The sequence below is a fragment of the Carcharodon carcharias genome, chromosome 11 (genome assembly GCF_017639515.1).
Source record: "Carcharodon carcharias isolate sCarCar2 chromosome 11, sCarCar2.pri, whole genome shotgun sequence".
Taxonomy (NCBI): domain Eukaryota; kingdom Metazoa; phylum Chordata; class Chondrichthyes; order Lamniformes; family Lamnidae; genus Carcharodon; species Carcharodon carcharias.
The window spans coordinates 94,386,543-94,398,872 of NC_054477.1; the positions used below are offsets into that span (position 1 = coordinate 94,386,543).

Genomic DNA, 12,330 nt, shown 5'->3' on the forward strand with positions numbered 1-12,330 from the left:
AAATTCAGTGAATGATTATTTTATTGCAGTTATAAAACATACTTGCAATATCTAGTGGCATGAAAGGGTTGCTACAGACAGTTCTTGGTGGTTAAAAGCAAAATACTGCGGATGCTGGAAATCTGAAACAAAAACAGAAAATGCTGGAAAAACTTAGCAGGTCTAACAACATCTGTGGAGAGAAAGACAGAATTAACCTTTCGAGTCCGTATGACTCTTCAGTGCTAAAGAGAAGTAAAATGTGATGAAATTTATACTGTTTAAGGAGGGTGGAACAGGTGAAGCTGGATAGGTGAGCGATAGGTGGAGGCAAAGAAAAGATTGACAAAGATGTCTTGAACAAAAGGACAAATGGTAGTGGAACTGGCTAAAGGAAGTGCTGATGGTGACATTAAGGTCAGAAAGCAGAATGTGGTAATTGCAGAACAAGGGTAAGCACCCTGGAAAGAACAACATGAACAAGTGACAGATGTCCCTACTGGGGGTGGGGTGGGAGGAGGGGACAGTGGTGGGAAAAAAGGATCAAAAATAGGATAAAAATGTGGGGATAAAACAATGAATAGAAATGAAAATAAATTAAAAATAAAAATAAGTGGATAAAAAATAAAAATGAATATTGAAAAAAGGGGATAAAAAAAAGAGGTGAAGATGGAGGGGAGAGTTCATGGTCTGAAGTTGTTGAACTCAATGTTAATTCTGGAAGGCTGTAGAGTGTCCAATCAGAAGACGCGGTGCTGTTTCTCCAGTTTCCGTTGAGCTTCACTGGAGCATTGCAGCAGGTCAAGGACGGACATGTGGGCGTGAGAGCAGGGTGGTGTGTTGAAATGGCCAGCGACAGGAAGGCCTGGGTCATGCTTGTGGACAGACCGAAAGTCTTTCTCTCCACTGATACTGTTAGAGCTGCTGAGTTTTTCCAGCATTTTGTGTTTTTGTTTCAGTTCTTAGTGGTTATTCTGCAGCTGAGAATCTACAGTGTTAGTAAGATTTTTGAACAAGAATTATTAAAGTTGATCCTTATCCTGTTTTTTCCCCAATATTTACATAAATGTACTTTCCAGCAGAAGTTACCAGGTAGTAAGCAGGACCAGGAATTCAGTCATTCTTTTCCCTCCTAGCCTAGAGAACCATATATTATGTAGAAGAATGGAACTGATTGGCTGCTGCTTTTCTGGTATTGCCACTGACTGGTGAAGAGACTGACTGTTTGAGAAGTTTAATTTTATCTCACCTACACCTTGATGTCTTTTGTTCCCAGTTCTCCACCAATCTGGTTATTTTCCCTGGTATGTCCCACCCCACCCCAACTCCAACTTGTCCCCTGAAGTACAAGGGTTGTAGACTTAAGCATACTTGGTGAACCATTACCAGATCCAGTTGGACCAGTTTTAGTCTTAAGTCCTTAATTCTCCTCTGCAAAATTATTCACTACTGTAGGATCATCCTAAACAGCAAAGGTAGCTTTTTCTACCCGCAGCAATATTTGCTGCATTCTCAGCCACATCCTTAAATGCCTCTCCCAACAATTACAGAGCTCATGGACTCCTTTAATACTAAGATAGAGGTCATCCATTTAGTTGGCTCTGCCTTCCCCATGAGCCTAATTTCCCCCTCAATGCATTCCTCCCCTAGTTCTGAACCCATGTACCTCTTTCCCATCTCCACTCATTCTGTCTCTTGCGCTCATTGCATTTATGAGACCCACCACTTGCTATCTTCACCTCATTTTCATTAAACTATGACCAGACAAATCCCTATTTTGGCCCCCAGGCTAGCTGATATTTTAACTGGATTCTACTCAAGTACTTTCCTCCTCCCTTTCAAAAGCCACTATCATACCCTACCCCCCACAAAAAAATTACCATCTACCTCTGTCCTTTAAAATTACTTTCCATCTCTCATTCCCTTCCAAAGTCCTTGAAACATATTGCCAAATTCTTCTCAACTTTGTGTCCATTTTTCACACAAATCTATGACTGAATTTCACCAATCAGGATCCTGCTCCAGACTGTGAACATGTGGCATTCTCTTTTTGGCCTCTCTACATCTTTCGACATAGTTAACTACACCAGTCTCCTCCAATACCTCTGTTCTGCAGCTCAGTGAAATGACACTTGGTTCCATTCTTGGATATTCGACTTTAAGCAAAGCATCTCCAAGAATGGCTTCTATTCTCATATTGTTATGTCCAGAGTTTCTTTCCAAGGATTATCCTTGGCAGGCTCTTCTCATACACCCTTTGATGACATCATCCACAGACATGGGGTCATCAGCACATAAGAAAAAGGAGTAGGCCATTCAGCCCCTCAAGACTGCTACACCCTTCAATAAGATTTTGGCTGACCTGATTGTGGCCTTAATTCCACTTTCCTGTTGCGCCCCCGCCCCCACCCCCCCTCCTCCCCCTCCCCCCCATCCCCCATCCCCCATCCCCCACCCTCCCACAGGCCAAAAATCTGTTTACTCAGCCTTAAATATATGCTATGACCCAGCCTTCACTGCTCTCTGGGGTAGAGCATTCCTGAGAGAAGGAATTCCTCCTCAACTCTGTCTTAAACGGCACAGCCCTTATTTTGAAACTGCGTCCCCTAGTTTCAGATTCCCCCACAAAGGAAAACATCCCATCAGCATCTACCCTGTCAGTCCCACCTTGGAATATTTTATGTTTCAATGAGATCACCTCCCCAATGAGTACAGACCCAACCTGCTCAACCTTTCCTCAAAGTCTAAGCTTGCTCACTCCAGAAATCACTGAGCGGCCTCTAGTGCAAGTATACCCATCCTTAAATAAGGAGACGAAAACTGCACACAGTACACCTGGTTTGGCCTCAGCAATGCCTGGCAGAGTTGTACCAAGATTCCTTACCTTTAAACGTCATCACCCTTGCATTAAAGGCCAACATTCCATTTGCCTTCCTAATTAGTTGCTGGATCTGCATGCTAACTATTTCTGAATTATGAATGGCGACACTTAAATCCTTCTGTGCCTCAGCAATCTGTAGACTCTTTCTATTTAAAATGCATTCTGCTTTTCTATTCTTCCAACCAAAGTGGTCAACCTCACATTTTCCTTTTTGTACGGTGTACATCTGTACATTTTCCCCACTTGAATGCTGAAGACACCCAAGCTTTACCTCTCTACCACCTCTTTCAACTCCTCTACTCCCTGTGTTGTCAGACTGTTTGTCCAACATCTAGTTTTGGATATATGATGGCTCATGTGCTTTGGGGGAAGCCTGTATTTTCCTTTTGTGTGATGCTCTCTTTAAGACCAAAGTAAAACTAGGGAGCATTCTGAGGGGCGGGGGGTGGGGTGTAAATAGCTTTCTGCTTATGGCATAATCAGGTTCAAAGAAATGTCCATGTAACCTGAGGTTGGTATGGAGAAGAAAGTTGAAGCAAAAAGTAAATAGAATGCTAATTGCAGTGGTGTCAGGTTCCAGCCTATCAGGAGGAAGAAAATACAACTCCAGATGCTTTAGGTGAGGCAATGTGTGAGCGAGCTAGGTGTATCAGAGAAAAAGACTATGAGCCATGTAGTTGGTTGGTCAGTTAAAAAATGAACTCTGGATAGCTACGCAAACAGGTCTTGTCAGTATTAACCATATCCAGGGACTTAAGATGGAATGTGGCTGTTGGTGAATGTGACTTCAGAGCTGAAATGATTGAGTGGTAAGTGGGCGATCCTCCAAAAGGAAGGATGAGTTGGAAAGACTAAGAGATTGCATGCAGTCCCACATTTGCTCAGGAAGTAAAGATTTAAAAAGTGAAATCTTGTCCATCAGTTTTCTTTCCATTGGTTTTGTGGGGGTTCCTTTCTTTTAAAGAAGTTATTAACTTCTATGGGGATTGTAACAGATAAGCCACAATTTCCTCCAGATAAAGATCAAAGACATTGAAAGCTACAATTCTGTACCTTTGTCATCAATTCCAAATCCCCTAAAGGCACCATCTGGTGCAGAAACAAACTTCTCGTAACCATGACATTCTATTTGACCCCAAGCTGAACTTCTGATCCTATACTATCCAACATTCAGATCAAGCAGTACCATTTCTATAACATCGGTCACCTCCAATCTACCTTATTCTATTTGCACCAGAAACACTCATACATACATGCCTATTCCAATTCTCTCCCAGCCAGCCTTGTGTCGCTCACCCGCCATAAACTTTAGCTCTGGAGCTGAGTCTGCCTGGTGGAATCCAAACTGAGCATAAGTGATTGGTTATTACTGAGTAAGTGCCACTTGATAGCGCTGTCAACGACACTTTCCATCACTGTGTTGATGGTAACCACTTTCTTACTAACCTACACTGGCTTCTGGTCTCCAATATCTTAAAATTTATCATCCTCACTTAAATAATTTCATGAGCTCACCTCTTCACTTTGAACTTTGTAGCATCCTCCAGTCCTATTAAGATCCACTTCCAAGCTCTTCTTTCCTCATGTGCACCCACCAATCCTGTTCCCTTTACCTCTTTTTGACCTGTTTTCCACTGCATAAGTCCCACACTCTGAAATTCTCTCCCCAGATCCCTCAGGCCTTTTCATGACCCTCACCTCCTTTAAGGCCCTGTTTAAAACCAATTTCTTTGACCAAGTTTCTGCTTACCCCTCCTAATAACTTCTATGGTTCAGCATTTATTTATTTTGAAGTCCCTTGGAACATTTTTCCAAGTTAAAGTTGTTTTTGTATTAACCCATGCAATGTTTTTCTGAAAGCTAATATTTCCTGTTGCAGATACTTGTTATTAAGCATTAAAATTACTTACTTCTTTATCAATTTCGTCTTCGGTAGCATCAATGTGCCGCTCTTTCAAAAACCGCTGGGTCTTTTCCAGTTGAAATTTTACCAGCTCATCAATAGCATCTTTTTCTTCCTTGTCAACAAACTCTTGCACAGCTTCCCCCATTCCCCTTTCAGTCAATAGTGACAACCGGACACTCTGTAGAGGAAAGGCAACATCTTAGTATCTTCAATCCATGCATAATTTGTAAAGAAACGTTGGGCTTGATTCCTATTAACCTACTGGAAATGGCACAGAATGGGGTGGAGACTGCCATCCACCTGCTCCTGCTGTAAAGCTGTGGGCTTTTCTTGGGAGTAAACTAACTTTTACTTAAACAGGGCAAGCTTGGAGCAGTATCACCATTGATAGGATCAGAGCTGCTACAAAGGGAAACACTGTTGTGCACACAACAACTAAAAGGCCATATGCTTTGTGAAACGCTAGAAGCACTCTATAGGAAGTGAAATCATGGACAGTGATTGAAGGAAAACAGCCTCAAGGTGTTGAGCAGCAAATATTTTGATGCATCAGTAGGCTTACTATTCACAGAAAAAATAATGGATGGTCCATCTCCTAGAAGCCAGACAGGGGATGGTACTATGAAGGAAGGTGGCTGAGGCAGTCAGTGCTAACTTCACTTCAATATACTGCCGTACAATGTCTAAAGACGTTTAATGACCTTACAAGGGTGACCAATATAGGTGAAGCCACAGGGTCCCATGAAAATCCTGTAAGACTGACAGACATTTTCATAGCCACCATAACCTCACAACATGGATACCTGAACTAACATCTAACACATGACTAGGGACAAAGTGTCAAAGGAGAGGCAATTATAATTAATACGTGCATGAAAACAGTAGCACCATGCAGGCATCTGTGAAAAAGCACATTTGGTTGCTAACTAGATTCCCTCCAGTGTTTCTTCTCCTTGTAAAGGGAAGGGTCGCCTAAATCAGCAGCAATGAACAACACAAAAGGGCAGGCATAGCCACCATCCAAACAATGAGCGTACGCAAGGAGGTAAACACTGCAGCCGTTACAGAGATACAAGAGAGGCAGTAGATGGAGAAACAGCTTCCAAAACAAGTTGGATTAGTGCAGACAGTTGCACTAAAGCTCCATTATTTAGCTGCAACATTATCAAAATGACATGCAAAAGTCAACCCATCTGAAAAGTACCAAATAAGGGGGAATCTTATGATGGGCCAGAATTTTATGCTGCCCCACCGGCAGGTTTTCAGGCAGATGGAGGAGTGTGAAATTGAAGGGATGGGATTTCCTCTGGGTCCCCGGCCCCCTAACCACACAGCGATTTTACACTGGGGCATGCAAGGCCTCAAATGGGGAAGCCCGCCCTTGTCCCAATTGAAGCTCTTAAGTGGACAGTTATTGGCCGCTTTTTCAATTTTTAGGCTGGCTGGAGGATTGAGCTGGCATGAGGGAAGATCGAAATTAAACAGAGTTAAATCCAGGGCAGGAAGGTTGGAGGGCCCTCCATCAGAAGCCCCCATCTGAAGTCAGGCCCCCCCACCAGCTTAAGGTCCGGTGGCCTCCAGACATCCTCACCTCCCACCAACCTCTCCTCAGAGATCACGACCGACCCCTTCTCGCGCCCCACCCAGGCCTTCCCTACCCTCCCCGCCCTGGAGCCCCTTGAACTCACTTGGGCCTCTGTTCCTCAGATTTAGGGTCTGAAATCCTCCTGAAGTTCACCCTGTGTCCATTGCAGCGCTGTCACTGCAGGGACTAGAGAGCTGCCGGCCAATCCGATTGGACGGCAACTCTCTGAGGTGGGACTTCCTCCTGAGTGAGGGACAGAAGTCCCGCCTCCAGCCACTTAATGCTCATTTGAACGTGAAATGGCTATGGGACACTCTGAGTCAACAGGAATGTATTCCCCGATTCTTTGGATGGCGGGAAGCGAGACCCCACCATCCGAAAAATTCAGGCCATGATGTGCATTCAGAAGAGAAGTCTTGTCCAAGCCTCAAACTCTGTCATATGTCGTATATCGATTTGCAGCCCAGGTGCATCCACCCATGAGGATCCAGTTAAGAAGCCAGGTGAAATAACAATAAGCATTAGGGAGCAGGGAATGGAACAGGAAGATCTGACTGTTGTTTCATGAAGCATCAAGAAATCACTTCCTGCTGCTACACAGCCTAGGGACTCCAAATGACAGGGATCCAATCTTCAAAATAACTATAAGAGAACTCAAAATGCAGACAGCACCAACAGTTTCATCATGTAATGAAGATGGATCACCATCTTGATGTGATGAAAATGCTTGTGCATTCTGATGATCCCTTCAGCAGTGCTGTCAGGAGCTCCTTGTTCCTAGTAGAACCACCCATGGCAGCAAGGCAGAAGGAGGTACCAGACAAAGGATGGTCCAAAATGTTCTCAATAACAAAATAGGCAAAGGAAGACTGAACAACTCACTGCCTCAGAAGGTGGAAGAAGGCTGCAGCAGCAAGGTGATCCCAGTCATTGTGGTTTGACATGGTGCTGAAAACTGACCTCCAACTGTCAAGATTAAGTGAACAACGATGGCATCCCAAGGCCCCTATGGTAAACAATGCAGGCTTCTACCAAGGCCTACGTTCCAAGTCCTGTGGCGAGAGGACTGGCAATGGGTTGGGGCTGTGAACCTGGGAGTCCCTAGTCAGAACCTGTACACAAATGACAGATACATGAAAGTCGCTGGACACCAGTATTGGGACAGGGGTGTCTTTGGACAGCAACATCTGCGACTGAGTAGTCCCCTGCAGGATACCCTCTGCTCAGCATAAATGGGGAGGGGGCTATGAAGGATCCTCTAAAAATAGCCTGTCCTACTTTCTCCTGGCTGGGAACCACACCCAGCAGGATCACTATCATTGTGGTCAAAGAAAGAAAACTCTAAATTCTTCAACCGGGAACATTAGAACACTAATAGATAATCTCAAGAGCAGCCACCCAGAAAGAACTGCAATCTTATCATGTGAGCTATCAAGACTCCAAATTAACATCGCTGCCCTCAGTGAGATTGACCTCTCTGGGGAGAGACAGCTGAAGCAACAAGTAGGGGGAGACATCTATTAGAAAAGGAAAGACTGACAGCAACCCTGGAGCCACAGAATAGGGTCTGTGATGCACTGCCAGAACTCACCAATTGTATAAATTAAACATTTATGACACTTCACCTACAGCTCAGCCATAAACAATATTCCAACATCATCAGTGCTTATGAACTAATCCATGACTCCGATGAAGATGCTCAGAAAAAGTTCTATTCTAACCTTGATGAAGTCCTCACTGCCATCTCAAAAAGAAAAAAAAATCATCCTTCTGTCGGACTTTAATGCCAGGGTTGGCTGTGACTCCAAAGTCTGGAGCGGAACCATTGGAATATATCGGGTAGGTAAAACCGATGCAAATGGCTTCCTCTGCATAGTCTCATTATAATAAATGCCCTCTTCTGCCAAAAGGAAAAATACAAAGCCACATGCAGGCATTCTAGATCCAAGCATTTGCACTTCCCAGTTTATGTCATTGTTCAAGTCAAAGATCTAAGTGATATCAGTATCACTTGATCCATGCGGGGGACTGATGCCTGCTAGATATATCATCAACTTTTTCGATCAATGAACATCCACCTTGCACCAAGACACTGCAAGATCCAAAAGACCAAGAGGAACGTCTCAGCCCTAAAACAGCCTGATAGAAGAGAGGAATTGCAAATGCAGCTCACTAACAATCTGGAAAAATCTTCACACAGTCAGCTTAGTGGGATCAAATAAAGTTAGCTGTACTAGACTCCTGTGCCCAGACCATTGTGTATGAGCATCAACCTCACATGATTAGTTAGAGAAAATGGTGCTCAAATGTGTGAATGCCTGGAACAAAAATGAGCAGTATTCATTGCCTGGCAGAACAACCCAAGGTCACAGCTCAAGGCAGCATTATCAATCAATTATGGCTGACGTCCAAAGACAAATCCAGAAGTTAAAGGACATGTGGTGGGAACAGAAAGTGCCCAAGAGATCCAACAGTACCTTAATGACATGCAAAGCTTTTTCCAACACACCATGGCCATCCATAGTCAGAGGTAAAATAGACAAAATTTCCTACATTCACAGGGTGTGTTTCTTAAAGATAATAATACCATCTGTAAACGTTGGAAAGAACATGTTGAACAACTCCTCAACTATGAATCCACAGTGGCAGCTGATACTCTCCAGGTTATCCCGTAGTACCTTATGGTAGAATCCATGGTGAACCAACATCGATGGGAGAGCCGCAACAAGCAATTAACAGATGGAAAAAAAACAAAGCCTGCAAATCTTTAGTGTTCCAGCTCTGATCTTCAAAACTGGAGGATTTTTGCTCACACCAAGACTCCAGTCCTATCGATTTGGGAGGAAAAAGAACTCCCCCTGACGACTTCAGGAATGCAAAATTGTATCTATTTCCAAGAAGGGAGATAAATCATGCTGTGGAAACTTTCCTCTTGTCCTTGGGCAGGGAAAATCTTGACACACATTCTCCCAGTGACAGTGTGGCTTTAGGCCATGTAGAGGAGTCTCCAACAAAGCCAAGAAAAATATAGTGAATGCCACCAGGAACTCTTCATTGCATTCAACAACTTGATTTGATTCAGTAAATCGCTGGACTCTGTGGATTGTGCTCCTATGATTTGAATACCCAAGAAACTTATTACAATCCTACAACTGCTTCATGATGACATGACTGCAGCTGTCTTGAGTGAGGAACTTGAATCAGACGAGTTCAAAATCCAGGCTGGGGTCAAACAAGGCTGTGTGATATACCCCATACTATTAACAATCTACTTGACAGTGGCCATTCACTTCAAAGAAAAACTGCCCTCTGGTGGCAGTATTAAATCCCATCCAGGTGGAAAGCTCTTTAATCTCAGTCACCTTTGTGCCAAACTAAACTGACCACCATATATACACATAGTTTGTGGGTTACTTCAGTGTCGTTGCCCACTCTGCATCAAATTTGCAAGCAGCTCTTAATCCCTTCAATTCTGCAAAGAAGAAACTCGACCCATCCTCGAATGTGGCTCATATCAACTCACACCTGATCAGCCAAATATTCCACTTCCAATATATGTTGAAGGAGACACTATGGAATATGTCGAGCATTTTTCTTACTGCAGCAGTCACCTCTCTCAAAAGGCCACCATTGACACCTAGCGACACCTGTTCAGCCTTCAAAAAATTATAGCAGTGAGTGCTTGACAAATAAAACTCCGCAAATCAACAAAAGAGCAGCTATTGCACCAGGCCCCAATACTGCAGAGAGTCCTGTACTATGTACCAGCGCTACATAAGAGCACGAGATTAATTCCACCAGCAACGCTTCATCCGGATTCAATCGGAGGGCTGTAGAGCAAATGCTAGTGCCCTTCTTGAAGCCCAGTCTACTAGCATTCAGGCAAAACCCCTGCAAAATCAACTTCAATGGACTGGCCATTAAGTCTGCATGGCTGAAAATCATCTCCCCGGCAGGTCCCGTTCACTCAAACGGCCAACGTTTGAGGGAGGATAAAGAAATTGCTACAGACACTCTGAAGCTCTCCTTGAAATGCACCAGCATTGGCCTTAATGACTGGAGCAGCTCGCTCCCAATCATTTAGAATGGTGTACTTGTCCATCAAGCTGCATCACGCTTCAAGTCCCAATGCCTTAATGATAAGGCAGAGCAATGGCAGAGAAGGAAAGAAAGGGAAGTACATCCTGCATTCCATTTCCCACTACTTTGTCGAATGTCCTGTCCCATGTGGCCAAGGAACTGTGAATCCAAAATAAGCCAGTCACATGAAGACTCATGGCAGAAACTCGTGACCCTGAGTAGATGTCATCCTTGAATGGAGGGAGAGCCACTGACAACAAAAATTGTGTGTAAATTGGGGGCACACTGTTGGATTACCCAAATTAGCAACACTACGCAGGATCCATGTCAGGTCATGCAAAAAAAACCTCAGTGTGGCATCCAGGAGATATCTGTGGCAACAAAAAATCAGAGAGAAATTCTAAATGACCAAGTTACCAATATTTCAATAAGTCAATTGGAGCTTGGCCTTCAGTAGATAATTTCACAGGGGTTCCAAAACATAGCCGGGATTATTTGGTCACTTCATGGCGATACTCAGCAACAATGTATCAACAAATTTCGTTGGCTCTAAGAATTTGCAGCAATAAGGCTACATCTTTCCAGCTTGCTGTAATACTAGAAAATGGGAGCTTGGGCCTACTATCTTGCTAAGTTGAGCTCTTCGGTCATTTACTTCTTCCATGAGAGACAAGCCGTTGAGTAGGTGAGGGATGGGACATTTGTATTGGGTCAACTGAAAGGAAATCACCAGTTCTTTGTGGTGCTTGAAGAAGGTCTGGCTGTTTATTTTGAACTGCAATTGCTTTAATTAATGGGGGGGGGGGGGGACGACTAAAAAGGGAAAAACTGAAATGGCAAAAGTTGGTAACTTGCTGGAAATCACATAGGAAAGAGGGAAAAAACTTAAGTTGTGAACCTGCAGGTTTTGAAGGCAGTCTTGTTGGGGAATAAGCGGAGGAAGGAAGGCTGCCCTAACTGGCTCTCTCTCTCTCTATCTAGCATACAATTGTGTGTGGCTACCAACCTGTGGCCGGAGAACCCTCATCTGTGTGTAAGTGGTCTGCATTTTGACCTGCAAAACTGTGACCAGTTGGTGAGAACTTCCAGACATCCAACAGGAGCAGCGGCCCATCTTCACACGGGGGTATTCCAGGTCGACAGCATCGAGACCCTGCGAATTTTATCCCTTATTTTATAACTCCCATCCTTTAAAGCCCAAGTGCAGAGAGACTCTATCTGTTTGTCCTATGTGTGTGCGTGTGATCACACCAGTGGGGGAAATAGACGATTGGCTATTTTGTTGAGAAAATTAAACTTTTAAATTAATGTTACGGCCTGTAGAGTAGTGGGGCTAGATCATACGCGTACTCCTCCCATCCCGGTCATAACAGTATATTAATTCTGAAAGTGAAATTAAAATTTCAGGACATTAGATTTATCAAGGCACCAGAAACAAGGGGCAGGATTTTCCCCCTGCCCGGTGGGGGGTGCGGAGAGTTAAATGCTTTTACGCAGGTGGGCCATTTAAGGCCCACCCAGCATGACATCCACACGGAAGCGCTATTCGCTCCCTGCGCAGGCTGGGGGGAATCCCTAAACCCGAGAGTGCACTCTTTCACACATGCGCACGTAAGAGCGCACTCATCTCCCTGAGGCTAAGTGCTCCCTCAGGGACATCCTCTCTACTGTACAAATTATTAAAAATAGAAAAAAAATTCCTGATATGTCCCCTAATATGATACTGTCACGAGTTGGGACATGTCCATAACTTTTTAAAAAACTTTAATTAAAATTTTTAAAACCTACATGAAACCTCATCCTGCCTGTGGATGAGGTTTCATGTTTTTTCTAATGCCCGCCAAAGCTCTTGGCCTGCCTGCCAACCTTAAGGTTGGACAGGCAGGTCCATTAATTACT

General features: G+C 43.9%; 1 protein-coding gene across 4 annotated transcripts in view; it reads right to left on the reverse strand.

The window, feature by feature from the left end:
• The window catches only part of mre11a (MRE11 homolog A, double strand break repair nuclease), a 133,164-nt gene that overhangs the window by 51,145 nt on the left and 69,689 nt on the right, over positions 1 to 12,330 (reverse strand). For all 4 annotated transcript variants that reach the window (XM_041198929.1, XM_041198931.1, XM_041198928.1 and 1 more), the window contains exon 13: positions 4,771 to 4,944. In XM_041198929.1, coding sequence (XP_041054863.1) covers positions 4,771 to 4,944 — 174 coding nt within the window. The remainder of the gene's footprint in view (positions 1 to 4,770; positions 4,945 to 12,330) is intronic.